The sequence below is a fragment of the Egretta garzetta genome, unplaced genomic scaffold, assembly GCF_000687185.1.
Source record: "Egretta garzetta isolate BGI_Z169 unplaced genomic scaffold, ASM68718v1 scaffold454, whole genome shotgun sequence".
Lineage (NCBI taxonomy): Eukaryota > Metazoa > Chordata > Aves > Pelecaniformes > Ardeidae > Egretta > Egretta garzetta.
In genome coordinates this window covers 2,298,362-2,323,535 of record NW_009259429.1, presented here as the reverse complement: position 1 = coordinate 2,323,535, position 25,174 = coordinate 2,298,362, and the positions used below count along the sequence as shown (strand labels likewise).

The 25,174-nt window shown below is 39.7% G+C and overlaps 1 protein-coding gene across 1 annotated transcript in view; it reads right to left on the bottom strand.

The window, feature by feature from the left end:
* NAV2 (neuron navigator 2) overlaps positions 1-25,174 on the bottom strand; it is a 238,692-nt gene that overhangs the window by 67,631 nt on the left and 145,887 nt on the right. Inside the window, 1 exon segment of the mRNA XM_035892631.1 lies at positions 18,664-18,786. Within this exon segment, the coding sequence (XP_035748524.1) occupies positions 18,664-18,786 (123 nt within the window).

Below are 25,174 nucleotides of genomic sequence, written 5' to 3'. Positions count from 1 at the left end.
CACAAGGATACAATATCATTCCCGTTGTTTTAAATGCAGTTTTCTTTGTGTCCTGCTGCAAACCATAAAAATCAGCCCTCTCTCCAAAGAACACCACGCTGCCAATCACAGTTTTTAACACACATGCCACTGACCAAGGAGAAAAATTTAATTCTTCCAATCTAAACTGCTGAATAGAGTAACTGTTCACTTCTACATTGTTGTAAGACTTTCTTGTCTTCTGCAACCATTAAGATTTTCAGCTTGATCCCTAACACATGAAATTATAAAAATAGTGCAGCTGGCACAATTGCTGTCTTCTCAGAACTCTGAAAAAACGCTTTGGGATGAATATACAACAGATGTCCATATATGATTTACAGTTTATTTTCTGAGTTTCTATCATAATGTCTTTGTCAACAAGCAATACAGTAGAGAACAGAAACATCAGAAATGAAAGAAGCTATACAAATCCATATTCTAGGAACAAAGTTCTTTATAGCCAACGAGGTAGAATCCAGCTCAGAAAGAGAGAAAATTTGAATTGCAGGCTCTATTCCAGCCAGCAGGACCAGAGGACTATGTCAGAGGATGCATTCAGGCCCCATTAGATTATGCCAAGCTTAGGATCTACAGAACTACACTTGGATACTTCTGGTTGAACAAGCAGCTCTCCAAGTAGTTGTAGTATGGTTTTGAAGAGTCCTGTAAAACTTGATTTGCCCTCCCTCCCACACACCCCAGACAAAATACTAAAATCATTACTGCTTAATCAATAGCAGTCATTAACCGTCTCACTGCAGTCATTAATCATCTCATGTCACCCACTGTAAAAGCACTGCTGTCAACTATATGTATCTTAGTCAAATCCTGTTCAGTTTATGATCCATAGTTTTCCTATCTTAATTGCTTCAGCCTCCCCCTAATTCAATATATCTCTGCATTTACAGTTGCTCGTTGTTGCTGTGGCTGTTAAAAAGCTAATATATCCCACTAGAAAAGTAAACTCATTTATCCTAATTGAAGTAGAACTATTAAGTCAAGCTAACATCATTATAGCTGGATCTTTAGTGTTTGCAAATCCTCTGTATTACTGAGCCTGTAAACATTCAAACTACATACACTTTAACTGAGTAATAAGCAAAGAACAAAGATGAAAAATCTCAACTTCAACACAAATTAACTTTCCTTTATTTTGAGAGCCCATCTGCATTCTTCTACTAAAACGGGATCTACTTCACCCATACAACACAAGGATGTTCCAAAGATTGTATCTGAGCCAAAAAGACATGCCTGCCTCTCAGACTACCTTCCAAAATCTTTCCACTCTCTTTTAAACACGCTTTCCCACGTGAATTGCTTTTTTTCTTATTCTTAGTGGTACAATCTGTCAAACAGACTAACTGGCCATTTCCAAATTCACAGCAGACTATTAACGCAATATAGAATTTCAGACATTTCTCCTCCCTGTTACCGTTATCCATACCTGGCTAAGAAAACCACTGTTTTCTTTAAATTTATAATCTTCCTAACACAAAAGGTAACGGAATCAAGCCACTTACCTACAAGACAGCAGCTCTGACTAGCGCATACTTTTAAGCAAAAGCCTTTTCTAGCTCTACATTTTATGGTTTTGTGAATAACGCCGGCAACTCTTACGACTTACTGTTATTGCTCATTCAGAGATGGAAATTCTTATCAAGCAGTAAGAAAACACCCAGCTTGTCAGATAGAACACTGAATTTAAACCAGTATTTCAAATATTGCAGCTGATGAGAAGAATGCCCCCCATGAAACTCCTTAATTATCTCATAAACACCTGTGGCAATCACAACTTGCCCATGTGAACTTCTGACCTTCACTAAGCCCTAATAAAATCGTAGCTGTAGACCACCTGAGAAGATTAATGGTCCTCCTGATTAGAATTACTGCAGCATGCATTTCAGGTAGCTAACATATCAGCTTTACAGAAGCTCGACTGGAGGAAATTTCAGCTGGTAGACTCGCTTTTATCATAAGGTCAACATTTTAGCTGCAATGTCAGTAAACCTTTGAAAACTTACTTTCCATTGCTCAAAAATTATTCACTTAGAGAGAAAACACTCTTCTCCTTGCAAATGCAGAAAGCCTCTAAGGGTGAGGTGTTCTGCTTTTATTCCACCAGAAGGACAAGATGAGAGTCAACATGTTGTTTAGACTGCAGTGTACCAATTGGCTTTGCTATGGTTGGCTGCGCTCCTGAACATCATCTCTGGCCTTTCACAGAAGCTCAGCAGAAGCTACCTCAGAATTATGGTAGTGACCATGAGCCCACTGGTGAGGGACATAAGGTTCCCCCCCTGCCCAGCAAGCTACTCAGAGCAGAGATTACAACTAGTACAAAACTGAGCAAACTCAGTTCATGGTTTCCATGCCAGGGGTGAAGTTCAACGCAGACACAGTGGGCTACTGCAATTCCAGTGCAGGAGAGTGTGGGGCTTGGGAAGCAGAGGATCTGCAGAAGGATCAGTGAAATTTAATGGGTGCATAACTGTGCTGGTATAATAACACTTCAGATCCTACCCGAGTGCTCAGCTGCGGTGGTGACAGCACGGCATAAGGACTGCACATGACGGAACGAGTATGCAGCCTTCCACAGGCTGCCCACACACGCCTCCACCCAAGCTTCTGGAGATGGGTCCATCACCCACTTGCTGCTCCCGGCAGGCAGCAGGCTGGTGAAGCAACCAGAAGCTGCAGAATAGTTCCACCTATGCTGAGTGAACTTGAATGAGCAGCACCTCTTCAAAAATAATAAACCCATTAATTTTGCTCTGGGAAAGCAAATCCTTTTAACTGCTACAGATACTATGATAACCATAAAACACACAGAGGGAGCTGCAATGGTATGTGGGAGCACCAATGGCAATAACAACAGAATATTGATGAGGCGAGCTGTTGCATTTAACAGTTATTTTCTTTTGAAACTGAACTACGAACTCCAAACATCTGGGCCTTATAGGGCCCAGATTATCTGATACGCAATATCATTATCTGATACCTGAAAAATTAATCTGGTAATAACTTGAAAATTATATTCTTAGTTTCCTAATTGGTAAATATTTCCATTGTAGTCCTTATGGATTATGTTAAATATTTAGATTGGAATGCCACATAACAACTTGTAGATCTTTTCCCAAGATACAATGGGCTTTGGTGTTTTTTTTTTTCTTCATTGTAAGTAATAAGCTGAAAACAGAGCTCAGTGGTGTCAAAATACAGAAAAAACAATCGGTACAGCCAGCAATAGAGAAGGCACAGCTACACCGTGTTATGAACCGTGGTTCAGAGATTCCTGAACTGATAATGCATTATGCTCTACAGATGCACATGTGAAGGTACTGAAGTGGGTCTGGATGTGATGCAGATTCAGCACGACACAACCTCAGCTATCACATCATTACGTTTTATAGGGCATCATTGACTTCTACCACTAGGTCAATTCATCCTATGGGCCAATTTCTACTCGTCTTATTCATTTAAGTTTGTAGGTCAGGAGGAGAAGTGGGAACTTTTAATTAGACATAACGAAATGAGAAATGCCAGGCATCCAGAAGATGTGTGGGGAAGGAGGGAAAAGAAAAAAGAATATGTGGAGCTGCCCTTCAAACCCAGCTCCCTAAAAGTCCAGTCTTCCTCATGGTCAGAAACACTGTGGTCACAAGATGCAAAGCACTGAACTAATAAAAACGAGGCTCTGATTCACATGTTCAAAAATTTTTCAAGGAGTAACTGCCCACACTCTTCTACCTCTTCACAGAGCCGGGTCTCACCTCTCCTCCCCCAGGTGGCATGAAGTCAGTACAAATCTACTAAACCGTGCTCTGGTATAAAGGCACAGGCATATACACAAGCATGCATCCAGTAATTAGCCAACACGGGTTAATTATTATCATGCATCATTGCATTATCATGCATTCATGCACCCTTTTGTGTCCTTTGATTTTCATTATAATCAGGTGCAACGACAGATGTTGTCAGTGCCAGAAGTGACACTAATCCTGGTCTGCTTCCATACCCGCCTCTGGAATGCATGGCTCTCTCCCAGGCAAATCCCGCTTGGTCTGCTGCATTGTATTACCTATTTATTTGCCCTCCAAAGGTTTGCAATCTTCATTAACACAGTGCGTCATTTTACAAGTAAAAATGCTAAGGACAAAACCCAAAGATGTACATTATTGGCTATGTGCACAGGGTAATTAACATGCATATGATCTGTATGCAAATCATGTTATCGAAAATAGTGACAATTAGCATAACAAGTGCTTATTATTTATTGAGATGCAGCTCAAGCAGGCATCCTGCTGGGGTCTAACATCCTTCCTTTAAACAGCACCATCTTTTCTTTCTTCATTTACACATTCTTCTCTCCTCTTGCTGATTAACAGCACAGAAATCAGGGAGACTCCCTTCTGTGCCTTTGTTTAAAGGGGGAAATCTCGTGTGTTTAATTGTCCTCAAGCATCTGATCCAGTTCAAAGCTCAGCAGAGCCTCTCCTAGGGTGCTACGCTCCCCTCCCACCCCCATCATCACTGAATTGCAGGGCTGCTTAAATGAGCCTGTAATATATGCAACTTCACCTACATTATCTCTCCCCAATTCTTAACTGATACCAAGCTAAAAGCAGCTAGGCTTCTTTTTCTGCCTTTTTCTTTTTATTTTTAAAGGAATAAAGTGGGAGAAAACAAAAGTACAGCTGTGCAAAGTCACAAACCTTTTTAACGTCACACCACCCCTCTCCTATCGCACTTCAGATGACTTTAACCTTTTAATCATTCCAGCCATGAAATGTTTACGGAAAAGCACAATTCTACTTTTTTTTTTTTCGGTAGGTCTGAGCAAAGCTTTCTCGCTGGATCAGTTCTGATCAGCCGGGAGGTCTGTATCGCTGATGCTGGCACTGTTTCCTCCCTCCACTCCCTACCCTGCAGAAGTCCTGAAGTCCCAGGGTCTCCGCAGGACTCTTTAACCTCGCCTTGCATTTCTCTAAGAGCAAAAACTTGCAAAACAGTTCCTTGCCCAGTAATTCCTTCCCCAGCCCCAGCCCTGCTGGGTTTTATGCCGCATGTTTGTTCTCTCTGAGGCTACACCCTCTGCTTCAGAGATGGCTGTGTTACAGTAATGAAATAATTAGCAGGGGGAATGGTTTCAATTATTTATCATTTTGCCAAAATTGAGCTGTTTGGCCTGAAGTTTTCCAAGCTGCATGCCAACCTAAAGATGGACTTTGGTCTCAGTTAACAACAGCACAACAATTCCTGAGTATTGTTAGAAAATATATGTGATTTTACTATTAAGTTATATCGATCTTCTCTGAGAAACCTTGTCTTGCAATGTGAATTTTTTTTATTTGGTTCTGGAGGGCCCTGGAGAACAGGGACAGTAAGTCAAGAAGGGAAGCAGAGACTGGATGTGAAGAATAAGTGGAAAAAAAAAAAAGGAAAAGGAAAACAAATTTAGAAGAGAACTCTGAAGTCAAAGGCTGGGACCTGCTGCATAAAAGCAACAGAACTGGGACAAGAAGCTTCCAGTGCGCCTGGAGAAGGAAAAAAATAGGTGTGGGACAAACTGGAAGGGAAATATCAGAACTTAAATTTTAAGTACACATTTTGATATAACCTTTCATGATGGGATTTCTTTTTTTCTTTTTGGCTCCTATTTGGCTGCAGGAGACAGATCTGCTGCAGAGGTGGATCACTGCTCTACCATGATGACAGCTGTTGCTTGGGGAACCTCTCTGCCTGCTTGTAGCAGCAGATGGACTATGCACAACCTCAATTTGCTGTTAATGCCATTTTTCGTATGCAATACATACGTAGGCCCAAATTTTCCCTACCACTCATTCTTTCTTTGAGATCCCAAGAACTTCGTAGGCCTACTTTCCAACCAAACGCAACACCTTAACACCACAGTGGTGACACAAAAGCAGCCTAGAAGCAGTAACTGGAATCTAGTCAGGAATTTATTTTGTTAAAAAGAGGTTTTAAGGCACTCTCTCCCCGCCCCTACTTTGGCAAGCTTTAGATAAAACTCTCAAACTGCCTGTTCTGCTACTGCTACAGCAATGTTTTAGAGATGGTTTGGACTTTTTTGATTAAATATCCTTTTGGTTTATAAAAAATGTAACTTCACAACACTGAGATGACTCCCTTGGACCCTTTGTTAATTTTCATAGTTAAATCATCCAGGGGGATGTGGGAGTTCAAGGACTTGAACCTCAATTCTTTCCATCCTACTTCCGTGAGCCGGCAGCTCCACAATAGCCAAGATTCCAATTAACACCTTTCAGTATCTTGTGTTGATATTATTTCCAGCAAATAATTTGGCAGAAGAGACAGAAAGAAATATTCTTAAAGCAACAACCCAAACAGAGGAGGCCAAAACTGAGATCCTTGCTCCAGTCAGACACAGCAGAGACCTCAACTTGACTTTTTACATTAGAACCTTAATCACCGCATCACTACTCTGCAAGGGAAAAACAAGAACAAATCCCAAACCCTTATTTTCTGTTTTATCCCAGTGCAATAATGAAATAAAAATAATTTAAAACCAGCCTCTCATCTCTCTGTCCTATTTAAACATTGGCAGAATGTGGCCATCTCGTTAAGGCTGAGCTGTGAAATGGTGTCTTGCTTTGCTATCAGAGACTTAACATAAACTAGTACTGATAAAGACAGCTCTAGTTCAGCGAATTCCTCTCGAATTAAGGAGTGGTCGTTGAATGTCTTTGTTTAGAGACTTTAATGAAGTGAACGGTACAAGGGGTAAGAAGATGAAAGGATAAAAATCCCTAGATGTACATTTCCCCCCCCCCCAAAAAAAAAGAAAAAAAACCCACCCCAAATTACTAGTTGGATAAATGCAAACATTCATATTTTGCCTCATAACAGGCACGCCTAACAAACTATGAGGAAGATCGCATTAATGCCTTTGTTATTAATAATGAAATAAACAAAGATAAATTTGGAAAACCCCTCTTTGGTTATTCACACCACTTTCCCTCCAGTGCGTGATTGTGCTTTGGTTCGTACACATTTTTAAAGACCCAAAGGACAGACTTTCCAGAGACTCGTTTTACAAGTCAGTAAGTGCCAGAGAGGTTTTCCTTATAATTACCCTATGTTTTCCTTGTCTCCCTTGAATCCATTGTACTTAAGTTATAGCTACAATTCATTACTACTCCTGAAAATGTCCAAAGAAAGTTCTGTTCTCTTCCTGTGATCCCACACAGCCTTGCTTAGCCAAGTCGTAGTTACCTTTGGCTCTCATTTTTTTTCTTCCTAAAATGATCCCTTGTTCCTAAATGATTCGATAACATATACATTGCCATAATAAACTTAACCGAATCACCATGTATTGCAAGCTCCCTCATTCCAACGGTGTTAAAATCTAGAAGTGAAATCAGAGACTGGTGTCATTAAATAGAATAACGTATCCAAAGTGGGGAGTGACTTTAAGATTCAAACACGTTTCATGGACGAAATTGGGTTTCAGTGATTTGTTGAGGACAAAGGTAGACATGATGAAAGCCCACCATTGAAAGCACAATGCATTGCTTGGAATGAGATAAACGGCTGCAAGAGAAAGCAATTTGGTAGCACAAAGGGAATGATGTAGGAAAGGTAAAATAACTGGGTCAAGTATGACTGGAATTGTGGTGGTGGAGAGAGGGGAAAACATATGGTATGACTCACAGGAAGGAATGATTATTTTATCAATCACATGTTTAGCTCATTACCACTAACATAAGGTCAGCCCATAAAACACAGTGAAAGGGAGAAGCAGAACATCACTAAAATCAAGCATCGGGCAGAAGCTATTGCAGAAAGGGAGTTGAACTCTAAGCCACAGCGTGGAAGATGCCTCTGATTCTACCCTCTGGATGCTGGTGTTGGAGGCCAAATCCCCAGCATGCTTCAACCAAAATCAATGACAAGCAACTTCATGTTGCCATACGGCATATTAGCTTTTAATCTATATTAACAACAACGCTTAGTGGGTATCACTAGAAGTCAACAAAGAATTTCAACAGAAATTAGAGCACAGAACTCATATCCTGACTTCAGTTTCTGATTTCAGAAAATCTGTGTCTTTCTTTTGCATGTGTATTTAAGACATCAGATATGTATAAGTGCATATTTCTTGCCACCACCTGATCCATCTCCTGAGTCCTTTGGTTCAGAAATGCTCCCGAAGCACAGATGGATAAATTCTCTCTCTAGGAGTAGATGGAGAATACACACAATCCCAAAACATGGATTAAGTGGAGTAGAAGGCTTTCCTGGATGAACATAACCTCTGTGAACTTCAGTTGGCACAGGATACTCCTATCTCTTTCCCAAAGGCTCATGTTAGTGATTCTTCCTTCTCCTTTTCCCTCTCCCTTTTTTTTTTTTTCCCCAGAGATATACAGTTCTCTACGAATACATTCTAGCTAATATTCCATTCTTCCCTCCCGCATTCAAAACAGTTCTAGTTTTGCAAATGCAACATTATGTTTCAGTCATCTCTGAAAATAAAAATGAAATCTTTGCATAAGAATGCAAATGAAACAGGAAACTATGCATGCACATATCAGTTAGTATCAAATAACATCAAGAGTTTCAAAGAGATGTTTAAGGCATTAAGTCATGTTACGAAGAGTATTTCTAGCTGCAAGTTTTATAAGAAGAATAAATCAATCTTGACTAGGAACATGAAAGAGGGAATAAAACCTTTTTGAACGCTCAAGGAGGTTTGCTCATTTCCCCCAAACCAAAATGAATGAATTAGTTGATACAGATGAAAATTAACTTCAACTAACAACATAATCAGAGAAGATAAACTTTAAATTTAAAATTAGATTAAAAAGATAAAAATATTACTTGGGGCTGATGAGAGCACATGGTAACTCCACAGTAGCTGCTGAGCTGAGCCTTTGTCAGTTAAGAAACAACAAAAAAAAAAATCATAGAGTTAAAAAGAGCTGACCTCAGCCCTTGGACTTTGCTCAGGCACTAATCGGACTTCCAATGGTTAGTGCTGATCCTCTGGCTACTTATTGACCATATATACCTGGACACACATAAACATAGCCTCTAGCAATGCGGCAGTTACTCAGGCTCACTGTGCTAACTCTGCACACAGGTTTTGCACTGTTCCAGTGCCACTTACGTCAAATTAATTAGTCTCAAATTGCAGCAGTGTTAATAAAATTAGATGTTTTATTTTTAGTGAGAGTATCAAAAACTTTACTAATAAAAACAAATTATGTGCATTCTCATAATACTGCTGTAACAGCACAATGTCGCTCCAAGTGTTTCCACTGTAGAGTACGCAATTATTTATCCTGGCCAAATGTATATTTAACTGTATGTACTTAAGCAACATAAGACTATCACGTGAAAGCCTTAATGCCTGTTTATGTAAGAGCAGAGCATTTTTAAGCCCCACACAGCTGCGTGAACACTGGATCATTCTTAAAGCCTCAGGATGTTGGGGGCTCATCTCAGAAAGATCAGGAGCAAAGTGACTACTTGTTCTGTGGAGTCTCAACTTCACTGTGAATCCTATTAGCCGTCATAAAAAGGTCACAAAGTCACCTTATCAGACTGCTGGAGAATCCCTATACCGTGAGGAAGCTGAGGAATGGAGAAGAGCAGAATAGGACTTACGGATAAGACTCCCCAATATGGAATAGCTTATTGGCAACCAAGGAAGTTATTGTGACACCAAGGAATGGCCTGATACAAATGCAGTAGCTCCAAGAATCCCAGGGCAGCAAAAATATAACTAAGCACTGTTGTCCCTGCCACTCCCTCAGCACTCCTACTGCAGAACGCAGCACAGCTGCTCTCCAGAGCTGGAAAGTCCTTCCAGTGGAAAGAGACCTTCATTCTACGTGGTCCATATGTCCCGATTTCTACGCTTCTGTCTGCCCTCCAGCTTTCAGGAGTCACTCTGTACCCATGGAACAGCAAACGCTGTGTAGACACATATGGGAAATGAGACATCCCCTTCTCTATGAAAATCCAGGTATAGTTGGTAGATAAGGTCTGTGAGAGGAGGGAAGAGAGCGCACCTCTTTCCAAAGTGCCGTGGAAATATGGAATGAACCTTCACTTTATCTGAACGTATCTTCTGCCTCAATGAATACTAGGCTGGGGAAACTTTCATTTCTTTTGACATCAGGCAGCCCAAAAGTATCCCCCTTACTTCCATTACCTTCTTGAAACAGGAGTTGCCATTCAGGACAGCTGAAGGAGATGACTGCTTATGAAATACCTAGCATTTGAAATATGAACTCAAAGTTGCGGATACCTTACAGCTTCTCCCACTACACTGCAGATGTGGATATGTATGAGATATACAGGGTTTATGAGTACCATCCAACTTTAAACGTATTAGTTAGCTCTCCAAATTAGGAGTCTCATTGCCCTGTATAGGCAATGGATCCTTCAAAGCATCTGGATACCCTGAAATCCTTGGAGGCCTCTCACTGATGATACAGAGGGTGTCCCCTCGCCCCATCTGCAGTACCATGTTTGAAAGCTCTTCACTGGAGGGACAAGGCTGGGAATAAGTGACTAAATATTCAATAAATATAATTGATAGAGTAAAGAAAAAGAAACAAAAAACTCCAGCAAAGCTCAGAAGAGCATGCAGAAAGACACGTGCATCTCACATTTGAACTCAGAATCTTGATATCGTTTTCCAAACAATACAATTACAGGAACCATTCAGCCATGAAACAAAAAGATTAGATCCTGGCTGTTAACATTAATATTTCTGTTAACATGTAAGCTAATACTAATAGGGTATTATTATACTCACAAGAGAATACACAGCTGTAGGACAGAAGCAAAGAAAATGAAAAATTCTAATGAAAGGTACACTTATGGACAACTCCAAAGCCCAAACAATCTGAGAAGGGCAAGCAAAGACTAAAGGGAGAATCTTTAGGTTTTCTGGTAATTTAGAAAAGCACACGATATTTGGGGGGGAAAAAAAAAAATATCTGTCTTCAAATTTGCTTTATGGCCACAATTAGCTTCCACACTCGTCAAACAGCCCAAAACTGGGATTCTTCTTTTGGAGTCTGACAGCTGTCTGCTATTAGTTTTATCTATTCAATCTCCAAATCCCAAACTCAGAGGTTACTGGTGTAGGTCAGTTGTGAGACTATGTTGACTCTCTTGCCATTCGACATGGAAAACCAAATAACAAAGTCTGCACTATGTCAGCAAGCATTTCACATTCTTCGGTTTGTCATGCAAAGCACAAAGACCCTGATACAGTTCAAAATGGTCTTTGTCTCTACAATCTTGTTTACCCTTGGAATACAAGCTTAATTTCCCACATGCCTAAAGTGTTTTAAAAGCCACTTCATACAACAGAAAAGACAGTGCTAATCTCTGGCAATGGAACCAGAAATACCGAGGGTTTCAGATGAGCCTCCAAATCAGCAGTTAGATCAACTTTATACTTATACACATGAAGTGGGTGTGTATGAAAGGAAATGTCACTTCAGGAAAATCTAGTTCTAGTGGTACAGGATCACAATTTTGCCATCCCTAGATGCAAATTATCCAGATGCTTAAATTAGGCAGTTTTTCCTATTTCTACAAAATCAGTATCCACAATTCTGAAAAAGTAAAGTCCCTTCACCTGTACACATGCAGCAGAGCAACCTTTGAGGGGAAGTGACAAACTGTCCACAGTGGAATATATGGGCAAAAAGAGGTCCTAACAGCCAGGACGAGTTGCTCCCTTCAGGGCACCTCCCCCTTTCCATTAGCTTTGTCGTGAACTTCAGCTCCCGGCTCAAGCATTTTAATTAGACGCTAGAGCAGAGGTGGAAATACCCCCTAAAATATAAAGGGATGAAGAATCAGAATCACAGCAGCAAAAGCAAGGGGCGTGACGTGAGGAAAAAAGTTTAAAGAAGAAATGCAGCTCCTAAAGCCCAGATCCAGCCTCTCTCTTCAGTGTTTACATCTAAGCAAAAAAGCAATTCTGAAGAAGGGGGTTTAAAACTATAGTGACAGTAAAACACTTAAAGATTGCCTAATTACTAATTTTGGAGGGAACAGCTTGCAATTGTGGGGTGTTTTGGTTCATTGGTTTGGTTTCAGTGTCAAGTGGTAGAACTGTACCTCCTCATTGGAAGAAAGTTCTTGAAAAAGGCGAAGAACTGCTCTCAACTGCCTTGTCAGCTTGTGGAGAGACTGAAACAGGAATTAGTTAAAAGACAATAATAGGATAATTCTTGGCTTCTTGGACGCACATAGGTCCTAACTGCATTAAAATCTGCTTTTTTTGTGGCCATGGATACATGGAAAACGGACTCTCTCATAGGAAAACAAATTGTGTTTTTACAAAAAGTCAATTAACTAATAGGCACAAAACTACTTCAAGTACCAACCGCCCCCCCACCCCGAGTCAATCATACACCCACTATTGCTACAAGACCTGATAATCTAGAGCCTGGATAGAAATTTTTAAACAAATAAAACCTCTGCTGAAAAATGTTCTACTTCCTTAAATCACCCCCTCCTCAAAACTCTTCCTTCAAACAACTCCCAGCCTTGCTAAGTTGACTGTTGGAAACAAACTCTTTGCTGACCATCATGCAGTGAGTAAAATGAGACCAAGCCTGAGAAACAACCGAAACTTTCCAACGTATCTCCGTTCCATCATGCCTCTCTAAACAGAATTGACACTGTTGCCAAATCCTACATAAGTGTTTCCCAGAATGTAGCGTACTTCATCCAGCGTACCATATGTATCCCCAAAAGTATGTGCATGGAAAAAAGGGGGGGAAAAAAAAAAAAAAAGAAGTATTACCGTGCCTACTGAATGAATTCACATGCAAGCCACAAAGCTGAGAAGAACCTGGTTACCCAAGGGAGGCAATTTTCACACAGCCACTTCATCTCTGACCTCTTCCTTCTCATCTTCAAGGGAATTCCATAAAGCATCTTCAAAGAATAAACCAGAGTATTAAAATAACAACTCTGGTGGATATTAAAAAACATATATTCAATAAAGAGACAGCCTTTACAGCCTGTAATCATTTCTTCCCTCTCCCCAGTTAACCCCTCCATGTTACACAGGTGATAAATCATCCACCTCTCTTTTCTATAGCACACAAACATCATATTCATGTAATTCCTTGTGACATCTTCCACTGATGCTTAGGTATTGCCTGTCTTTTAAGAGTTAAGTTTAAACTACTAAAAAATTCAGGTAAATTTAGAGCAGCTGTTTTTCAACTTGTATTTAACAATGAAAATTCTTGCTTCTGTTTTAGACCTGAAGAAAAACTTACATGCCCAGAAGTTTGTCATCTTTAGCCTGCTGAAATGGATCTGCCAAAAGACATTGCTTCCCTTGACTAACCTTGCCTTGTTTGAAAACAGAATGTGTTTTTTTTTTTTTCCTTTTAGTACTGCTAATTTCAGCCCTCAGGTATAGCTACTATACCTTTGCTTTCAACTACTATTTGTTGCTTAACTTTGCAATTACTTTATGTAACCTAAAACCACTTCGGATTACAGCTTGTAAAAAGACTCCTTGGAAAAATAGAAGTATATGGTATTGTGATTCTAATCAGCAGATCCCAAGGCCATAAACTTCAAAGAATCTTTGCAATGTGAATTTCCCTGTTTCTGCGAGTCAGTTTTCAAGATAAATGTGGGATCTTTCAAAGACAGAGAGATGGGTATCTATAGGTACCAAGGTACAACTTGCCTATTTAGAAGCAGTAGTATTTTTTCTGACTTGGTGATAAAATCCAAACAGATGGTCAAGCAGAGTACAAGATCTGTTAGGCACGAATAATTTCATGAGTCCTGTGACTTTGCTGCTAAGCAACAAATATATGGGGATATACTTACAAATTGCAGTGACTCACAGCACAGATACAGCGCGCAAAGAATGTTGGCACTTACTGGTTGATCAATATTATCTTAAAACTTTTAAATTATATTCTAGAAAACTATGCTTATTTAGTATATAGAATCCTTATATAGGGGTATTCCACTGTCCTAGCAAAGAAAAAAATGGGAAAAGTAGAATTTATACATTATTTTGATTGTAACAACTAGATGCGAGTACAGTTGCCAGGGCTTTCTGGAAGTGAAGGATCTGTGAACTCATGGCATGAAATCTGCCTGGTAGAGTGGTAACAGCCTGGCAGCAACTTTGTTAGCTGAGATCTCCTAAGGTCTGTATATGATTTCAATGGATATAGTTTCTCCTTCTCCTGACAGAAAAGGACATCCTTCCTCTGCAAACCTATTCACATAAAACACCAAATTAATCTCCCTGCAAATTCATTTACTGTGAAACTCCACCAACGCTTATGTCAGCCCTCCTGGGGGAGCACTGCAGGAGCAGGAGATGCTGTGGCGGAAGGCCATGACGGGAATTCCACTGCCGTTACAATGCAGGAACACCTTTCTATGTATTTTTACAACAGATGGGTCCATCTGAAGTTTAAGATCCAACATAGTCATGTTTTAACATTCTAAGACAAAGACTATCCAGTCTATATGTCCATACGTGTCTATTCCAGACACATTTTCTCTGATTTTCCCCCTTTTCTTATGCATCATGCTACCACTGCTAGAGTAGCAAAACTACAGTAATGATGAGATGGGGTAGTATTGCCAACGGATATTCCCTGTGAATGGAGGACTTAACTCCTCATCTGCAAAGCTAGGAATTGCAGACACTGAAAAAACTGAAAATACACACTCGGGACTCAAAGCTGTCTTATCCTACTGTAAAACTACATAAAGACTATCTTAAAAATTTCCACTTCTTTTTTCTTATGCTGTAACATTTTTCCATTGTCTACAATAAAGTAGCACCTAAAAAGAAGAAAATTTGATGCAGGTTCTTATGCGATACCCATCAGCACTACGTCTGTAATTCTGCTTTCAGGGGAATTTGCCTCCTTCCAGCAGCAGTGGCATCTCCTTCTCTCCCACTTTTCAGAACAGGCCGATATTGCCCCTAACTTGATGACTTGCTTCAACTTGCTTTTCAGCTCTTCTGAAGTGTGATCCAAGTTCCCATGGTTATGAAGGCAGTTCAACAGTCTCCCTGCAGCACTGAACACTAACCCATCTTTTTAGTAATCTCATCACTATAACAGGATTAAAGAAATTAAATTGCAGTTAGTGAATTTAAACATACTCCAGTCAAAGGGTTTTACTCCACGAATGAATGTGAAGCATTGTCTACTACCTGAGCCAAGAGACATAAATAACCTTAATCTGTTTTTATAAAATGCAAAATAAGAGCTAAGTGCTACTCTTCAGCTATTTTTGAAAGCCACAATTTTTACCATTTGCAGAAATTATTATTAATTATAGCATCTGAAAAAATCTGCAGTCAATGACATTCTTATTAATAGTGACATATCCATGCTCTGCATGGAGTGTCCTCTGGCTTTCTGCTCGGTTTCTGCTCCACTTCCAATTCTTCTTTCCTGTCCCATCTCCTTTCCTGGTTCCCCGGTCTCCTCTGGGATTATCCACAAATCTTGCCAAAAGCAGGAAATGCTACTGAAATGCTACTGACTGCCAGGAGGCAGCTTCAGTCCCAAGTCTTTCTGAGAGTTAAACTAAATATGGTCTTGTTTTTAACTCAGAGGGTGCCAAGACTGTCATTATAGTCATCATAGATCCCAACCATGACACAGAAGCACTCTCGAAGAGCATGCGCAACACCCGAACCGTGTTTTACCTACAGTACACCAATGCCGTAAGCTGTGGGAAGTACCAGGACAAGGTAACCTGCTATCTGATGAGGCAGGTCCTTATAGTTGGAAGGTGCGAAGACCTTCTTATGACTTACGTTCTTATGCAAAGACACATAATTCACACAACCTCAAATTCAATTGTAAAAGTGAAACACTCCCAAGTTAATCATGCTGGGAAATAGTTATTTAAGTACTTCATCAGTGAGGATTTTTTAAAAAGTCATATCAACATTTCCCTATTAACAACATTAAAGTTACTCTTAACAAGCTCACATTCATTAATTCCTGTCCTATTCACAAGGATATGATCAATCAGCACAGGTCTGAATTACCTTCTCTAAATAAGAGGTTATACAAGCAAGCGATTACAGAAACATTTACTCAAATCTAAGTTTTAAATGTCTTCCTTTTTATCTATATGCATTCATAAATGCAAGTTACATGTATGAATTAGAATTTAGTCTTAGATCAAGCAGCTGCACCTGACAATGTGAAATCAACTTAAATAACCAGATGGTACACACCAAGTCCATATATATATATATATATATATAAAAAACAGACACAACCATAGGTTGCTAATCTGTGACCTTCGGGGGGGAAAAAAAAATCACCAACTAAATAAAAACACATTTTTAATGCCCTTTTTCATTAAAAATGCCTTTGTTCTATGCAAACACAAATTGTCTTGAAGTGAATAAATAAGCTCAGCTGTGTTGCGCAATGATTCCATTAACCTTGCAATCAAGCATTAAATTAAGTTGCCTTGTTTGGATTTCCCTGCTGCAGGGGAAAATGTACCTTCTAAGGTCTGTGCTTTATGTTACCGGAGCCAACAAGGAAAAGCTTCGCAACTAAACTTCTACAATTAATAACACAAGAAACCAAACAAGTAAGCATATTGCAAAAATTCCTCTGATAACTTTTTAATGATTAACCTCATACTCAAAGGTTCATAGCCTTTCACACTCGTTCGCTCATGCGTTCAATTAACATCTGCTTTGAACAAGTTAAATGTAATCTTCATACATTTTCTAGCTGTACCAATAAAGCAACTCGGCGCTCCTGCGTGCTGCCTCCATTCACAGAATGAAGAAAGGGATTCATTACTGCACCACTTCATTCAACTCCTTTTCCTTATGCCAATTTTCACCCTGGAAAACTGCTGCTCAGACCAAGATTAATTTTTTGTTTAAACTGCACATCATGATCACCCAGCAATCATAGAGGAGCTATTTTTAAATCACTGCCCTACTGCCAGAAAACTCTGATCTCCTGTATAGGGTGAGCAGGCTTACATTCTAAATAGAAAAGACTAAATCAAACCAACACATAATAATGTCACCAACTCTGAGACCAAGGGTAATTTTCTTGTGATCCCGTGTTGCAGCTAAATTGCCAGCCATACAGAGTCTTTATTGCGTGTAAAGTCCGTCCCCTCCACGTGAACTGAAAGAATGATTTTCAAAGCTGAAACAACTGTCATAAACTAGAGATTGCACTTCAGTGTGTCACAATCCCATTCTAAGTAGGATATATTTAAACACACAAATAATCTCCCTTGTTCAACACACATAATTGGTCCCGATGCGTGATGCCTTCAGGGAAGGAACTTAGCAAATAAAATGCGAGAATAATTTACATGCCAAGAAAAAGTGTTGCAAGCACAGAAAATATTCAATGGGGGAAGGAATCAATGGCGAGGAATGTATCACTAGCTCTCCAGAAGGCTGACGTTTACTTGAACAGTAATATAATTGATATTAGGCCATTTCTGTATTGTAAACAGATAGCTTCTGTTAATGTGGTGATGTTCAGATGAGAACGATACCTGATTAGTCTTCAGTTGCATCACCAGGTGGCAATGCCTTCACCCACAGTCAACCAGGAGCGAGTACAGGTTTCAAGTTGCTAATTTCAGAAAGAGATATGAGCTCCTGAAAAATCCAGGCATATTTTACAACTGGCAAGCATCTGTTGACCTAGCGATTACAACTGAGCTGAGACTCTCTTGAGAAGTTTTAGTTCTTTTGTTAAGATTTACCATCCTCCTCTTTACTAATATCAAGAGAACACCAAAGCAAATTTAGTATGGCTTTCTTTGATAACAAGGCTAGATTCTCCATTGCTTGCATTTCTTTAGCAATCCATGAATCACTATCAAGTATCAGTCATATCAAACTCAATCAGATGCACTATGTCCCAGGAAAGACTTATCAATAAAAAAAACAAAAAGAGAAAAAAACTCTTAGTTCAGAAAATGGTTCAAACCTGTAACTCAAAATTCCTGTTTTATACTTCAGGGCCCCTCACAAAAGAAAAAGGATACGGTTCGCTTACTACATCAACACTCATCAGGCTTTGGGTTTGGAAGGGAAAGAAGCAGCTTTGGCTGATTCCATCAAAAGCAGAAGCATTTAACCCATTTATCTCAACTCTAACAGAATATAGGTCTCATTACTGTCCATCTCCCTAGTTTCCTTTATGATTGCACTCCCATAAATTATGGATTTTTAGTCTCCTAATTCTTGATCTTTGACCTTGACTGTTCACACTGAATCACTGGACTTGGAAGAATCGGTGGAAATGAGAAAAGAATTACGCCTTTTTTTATTTCAAACACTATCAAAATAGAAGTTTTACATTTTCTTGCGTGCGTCCTGTCCACAAACGCTCAGACGAGATTTCAGCAAAGCAATCAGAAGACCTAAAGTCAACATTTATCCTGACACCTCTGTGAACATAGAACCTAAAGCAGTCTGGAGGAGCTTGTATCCACGTATTCAGTATCTGAATTCCCAAAGCTATTTGATCTTAGAGATCCAATATGCATTAGATACAGCGTGAATTAAATGCACCATTATACACAAGCATTTACTGGATGAGACCTTACCTGTCAGCATCTCCGAGTCCCAGTGAAGTGTTACGCTGCATCGTCTCCCGCACTGCAGCCATGCCATCAGGCAGCCGGTTTAGCCTTCGAGTATAGAGGCCCAGACCACCATCGGTCATATACCTTTAAAGAAGCAAACCAAAATGTCATGTTTAGTAAAACAATAAAACCTCTGGATATTACTCTAGCTCATTTCTTTGCAATATACAGTTAAAAACAAGCAGATTTCCCCACTTCTGAGTTAAGACTACTACTCAGAATACGAAGCAAGGAAAACTGTCATTTTTTGCCTCTCATTGCTCTCCATTACATCTTGCACTCATTCCCATCAGTACGAATTGCGTAAGAATAATCATAAGAATAAATCTTCAGTAAGAATTTCAACATAACTGTGACAAAGGAATATTACTTAACTTTCATTGAGGATGCCTATATGGAAGTAATTTAATACTTGTGAATGCCATCATTAATTATCCCTTCCTGTCTAAAAAATCCATGGCTTATACCATCCTGAACTCTTCTGTGTGGGCTAAAACAGCACGATGGAAATCTCAATGCTTTTACAAGTTAACTGCAAAAATCACATTGAATTCATCCTAGATTTTGTCAATGGTCCATGAGCAACGAGTATCCCAAGGTTCATAGTGAGAAATCAAAACTGCAGCATGAAAAAAATGTTTTCAACCTTGTTTTGGTTCCTACATTGTACTCTGCCTGCAGCTGTGACCTAGAGACATCTGCATTTAAAAAGTGGTACTTTTCTTAGATATTAAGAAGGGTCAGGTGTATATATGATACTTTGCAAATTACTAAGATAGCTCATTTCTTACTTTCCAGCTTAGATAAAGGAAAAACAAATCTTAAAGTGAACAGAGGTGACACTGGGTGGACAAGAACAGACAGATCTTGTTGATCACAAGGAACAATTCCCCGCAATAACGCAGGCTATGGCATCCAGCGTTTTTGCTGAAGTATGTACCGATGCAGACAGCAACAGCCTTCATGTAATGTAACTTCAGGATGTGGTGGTAACAGAGAAAAGAAAGTTTTAACAACTGAAACAGAGAAAAAGTTTTAACAACTGAAACAGAGAAAAAGTTTTAACAACTGTACAACCACCTACCCCTTTGGTTCAGTTTCTGAATAAAATATTTTAATATATTAATATTGAAATTAAGAAGTTACTCCAGTCTTCTCTTTAGTAGCTCCTCAAGGAGCTGCCCTACATCAGTATGTCAATAATCATAGAATCCTAGGTTGGAAGGGACCTCAAGGATCACCTAGTCCACCCTACCTTTCTAGGTAAGAACACAGTCAATAATGTTTTAAAATATTTTGTGACCTTTCACAGCAGTAGCAGGTAAACAAGTTCCAAGTGTCAAAATAAAACAGGAGGATTTTTCTCTTGGTTTAGCTTCATTTCTAAAAGCATTTCTGACTACTGATACATGCGAGCTAGCTTTGAACTAGGAAAGCAAGTGCCATTCGCCTCTCAAGATGCTGACGTGGAGTCAGCTCTGTGCTACTACACTCAGTTTGTCAGCCCAGGTACATCTACAGGAGCAGCACTGACAGTTGTGTGGACACACCGTAAAGATTTTCACACACCTGAGACCGAAATAACTCTTAACAACTCTAGCAGTACTGCCGCAGTCTCTGGCATACTGCTGGACACGTAACATACCTTTCTGAGTTAGAAGCTGATAGGAGCGTATCCTCTTAATCCTTTAGCCACTCTTAGCAAAACGACAGCAGCCCACAGAATAATATCCAGCTACAGAGGACACCTTCCCCTTGCTTAACAAGGCACAGAGCTTTTTCCCTAACAGCAAGGCACCCTCATCCGCCGCGAGAAAGACAGACGCTCCTAGCTGCAGCCAGCAACACCTCTGCTGGCGAGATGTTACTGCAACAGATGTACTTTACCCAAGTCAAATACGATTACTACATTTATAAAAATGGGATGGTGAAGAGTCAAGAAGCCTTGTGCAATCTGCTGCTCAGCATTTCAGTTAGATGTATAAATCTGTACGGAGCTTTCCCAGGAACAACTGAGGAGTCTCTCTGGGGAGTCTAACGAAGAGGTTGCTAAGCCCGTCAAGTCGGACCCAAGAGTATTCTCCATTCAGCAAATCTGCGGGGACACGATTCTCCAAACCCATAAACAAAGACTGTAAAAAGTATGAGGACCAGTTGCACGGTACCTTGTGAGGAATTCGCCTTAGGTCTAGCATTCTAACTTCTGTTTGACATAGTTTATAAATATTTAATTGTGGAAGAATATTTTTTTCCTTAAGCTATTAAAATAAAAGAAAGGGAAGGAGAAGTGGAACTTAAGACCATATTGTTATACAAAGAGGCTAACAGCATTTTGCAAAAACATCTAATGTACATACACTAATTGGTTTATTGCAGATACTTGTCTGCACACGAAACACGTTTCTGTATGAGTACCCGCTGTACACGTACTGGAAAATGCAGGTTTTGGCTTTGCTGTCAGATTTCTGGCATATGACTAGTCCTTTGATAAAAAAGAGTGACTACACCTGAAATAAATTGTTTTCCACACTCATTACCCAGATCCTGTGAAATGAAACCTTACTCTTAAGAGAGTTAGCCATGTTGAAATCAATGGAAAGCCTTTTCACTAGCATCAACAGATTTCATCGTCTACGTAGAAGCTCAGCAAGCTGATAGATGAGTATGATTATGCAGTTGCATCAAACTGAAAACTAACAGTCAGATTTTTCATTGGTTTTAAGCACTCATAAATCTTACATAAGTCAATGGAAGATGGATGCCTTTGGCATCTTTGACAACTAGATAGTGAGTTTTTCTAAGACCCCGTGAAAAAGCACAGACATAGACGATGACTTCTACCCACTATACCAACAGGATAAGTTTCTTAGATGCCAGATAGATTATTGTATTTTTAAACAGTTTTGTGTAATCGCAGATTGAAAGCTTTGTATCTATAGTTATTACACACAATGTCCTCTACCCAGGAAATGTGCAATTCCAAAAAGATGGTAAAACCAACTATGCCTGAAGTCCTGCATGCGATAGTGAGGTGAAAGAAGAAGGAAAGGTACTAGCTTCTAAACTCTGTGAAAAACAAATTTACCATAAATACACTTTAAAATAAATGAAAAAATAAATTCTCTACTATCCATTGGTTAGTACGGAGGAAATTATAAGTTATTGGTGCCACAAACCTCCAGCCATTGCTTTCTTTTCCTTCTTCTCCATTCCTTCGAACTTAAAACTGTCTCGGCTCTCAGGCATCGTCTTGCCTTTATGAATACAACATTATTATTGCAGCAGATTTTTGCTTTATGAGAAGAGATAATATAATGAAGGTACATTTTTCTAAAGACAATCTTACAAGGTTTTACTCAGGGAGGAATAAAACCAGAAAATATTATCCTGCATGCATGTAACTCCAACAGGACTCAACGCTGTCTGAATTTGTTGCCCTATCATACATCTACACAATACAGAATGCCACTATACTAGCCTCTCCTCTACAACAACCATTGCTGTCCAAACAATTTTATTAGGCCAGTTATCAATTAGGTGTAATTTCTTTGACTTTTCTTATTAAAAAACATGATGAATTTGTACTAGATGCCTTGCTAGATTCATGAATCTTAAGAACTCTGCAAGCACATTCGGTGCAAACCCAAGCACTTCAAAGTATTTTTCTACCTAATAAGAAAAAGTTTAAACACATCATCTGGGAAAAAGCAGAGTATCCAGACTCTGTGACTTTTATTCTACACGTTCAAAAAATTTAATAGCTCAGATGCTTTAGGAACTGTACCAACAGCCAACTGGGAATGACTGCCTTTAATGAAGTCGAATATAATACTACTTAGTGAATGGACAGTGAGACAGTGATGACGATGGTTAGAAGGAGTTTCTAATCTTCTCAGGAATCAATACCTAATACTAATCTCTGTAGTTTCACTCTTCATCGGCAAGGAAACAAAATTAACCAAACTTCTTTGAATATGAAAAGACTTGGGTTAAACAAGAGCAGTACTATGCACTTCTACACACAACTGGAACTCACAGCCCACTCTCTAGGTGACACTTCTTTTCTGTAAGAAAGTGGCTCCCTGCCCTGTATTACAGGCATAAAGTAATTTGCTTTGGAGTTCCCTGGACAACCCGGACCTTTAAACTTCTCTTTTCTTTAGCCAAATACACCCTCCTTTCTGTGCCTCTGAAATTTTGAATGCTGTAGTAAGTCCTTCCAAGTGCAATATTTTTAGGGTATTTCTGATGCTGAAGTGATTTATTTCCCTTTCCTGAAAGACACACAGAGGAAGCAGGAACGGGTTATGCCAGGGATCAGTAAAATCCAGTGGTCTGAGTCACTTGACTTCTGTCCACACCCCCTACTTAGTCATGCGTACAGCCAACAGCACACCTACTTTTATGGTCTGACAACTCTACCACTTCATATATATTCATTTCACTCTCCTTCATGTCTGAATATGAATTTTCCAATTTTGAAAATAGGTAGCCAAGGGACAAGGCATTCTTTACTTAAATATTAGGAAGAGAAGGAGCAGCAGGTTAAGTCAGCAGTGCACAACAGACTGGGCAAGCCTACCCTGCTCCACTCAGCATCGCACGGCTCCATAATCCCAAACCCACAAGCAGGAAAGCAGCAATGTGCCCCAAAACTAGAGCTGGCTCTGGCAGCCCAGATGCTCCCGCCTTCCTCTTGGTGCTTTGGATTCAAGTCTAGTTTGGAAATAGCTGCCCAGGTGCCTCCTGGCAGAAGTCTTGCCTAGCAACTCAAGTGCTTGAAACTTGAAGAACCAAAAAGCTCGTAGGGATTACAGCTTTTGGATTACTCCGTGTGTCAATATCCGCTTTGACACTCAGAAGTGTTCTCTTCTAGCTGCAGCAGTAACACTGTTTTCCTTAACGTTTTCCTTTAAATGTTTATTTTTGCTAGGCTTCATCTGCCTCGTCATTACAGTCAGTTAAATGAGATCAAGAGACTTAACAAGATTTGAGTATCAAGGACAGAGTCTAACTTTGCCAGTCACCAAAAAACACCAACTGCAGAAAATTCCCCACTGCTGTTTCTGAGATACGATAAATGTGATCAAAATTATTCTGTTACTGCAACTAGGAATTTGTTCTAAATATGACTTAAAAAGAAATGTTAGCAGGATGGTAACAACCCCAAATTTCTCATGTTAGTATGAATTTGGTCTTCATTTTCCATCATGATGTTGGAATTAGACCATACGATCTTTCCCCGTGTTTCCCCTCACCAAGTCCTTCCATCCGTTATTCTTGTCTGACCACTCTCCGTTCCAATGCCCACCACATCAGCACAGTACTTCATCTCTCTAACCAAAGGGCTGTACACATACCCTGTCTATAAGCCTATGTCTGGTTTAAATTCCATTCTTTGATCCACATGAATTTCAACAAGGCATTCAGAAACAGGATTAGGCCCTGAGCTTTCAGGTTGCGACTGCTAACACAATACCCAAATCCCTAACATTAGACCAAATATTACCTTTCAGGTTCACAGAAGCACAAACCTATTGCTCATTTAATTTAAAATTTCATTTTATATTTAAGGCAGTCTATAATTTATAAATTAATAGACTTTTACTAATAATCAGTAACTGTTTGCAGTTAACAAACTAACGAATAAACTATGAATTGGTTTGAAGATGCTCAAACCCAAACATGGAGTAAACCCAGAAAAAACAATAAATGACTTGTAGTCTCAAAAATCGTAATCACTGCTGGGAAGAAGGAGATACCTGTTCCACTAATATGTAAGAAAGGAAAAATGAGATTATGCAAACCTTAATAAGTATATTTTAGTTCCACAGTTTACTTGCAGAAACCTCTCACCTGTAAATCATTAACAACATGAACAGTACCTGCTTATTCACACTGTCCCAACAAGTCTAGAAGCAAAGCAAGTTCCCCCCATTAACTACTTAATCCTCAGACCTTTTTCGGGGGGGGGAGGGGGGGAGGGGAAAGAAGAGATTTAAAGAAAGAAGTGGGTTCTGTGAAATCGATATTTTTCTATATGGAGATGTATTAAGATTGCCTGGCACATAAGTCATTCAATAGCCATCAGATAACAATTTTTGGGCACTGATGCCCAGGGCTACATTTATTTCTATGTGTTTTCTCAACTGGGTCTCCCCTTGACGAAGTCTGCAAGTTTGTTACTATAAAACTTGCACTTGCTAAGAGAAGGAATTCCAAGAACTGCATAGCCTGTAAGGGACTTTGGTGGTGGCTGCCACTGTGGGTCAAGTCTCATACATGCCCCCCCATCTGTTCCCTCCAGGACAATGGCTTCTGGTTGAGCTTCTGAAGAAAGAATCAGAGAATCATAGAATGTTTTGGGTTGGAAGGGACCCCTAGAGGTCATCTAGTCCAACCCCCCTGCAGTCAGCAGGGACACCGCTAAAAAGATCAGGTTGCTCAGAGCCCCCTCCAACCTGGCCTTGAA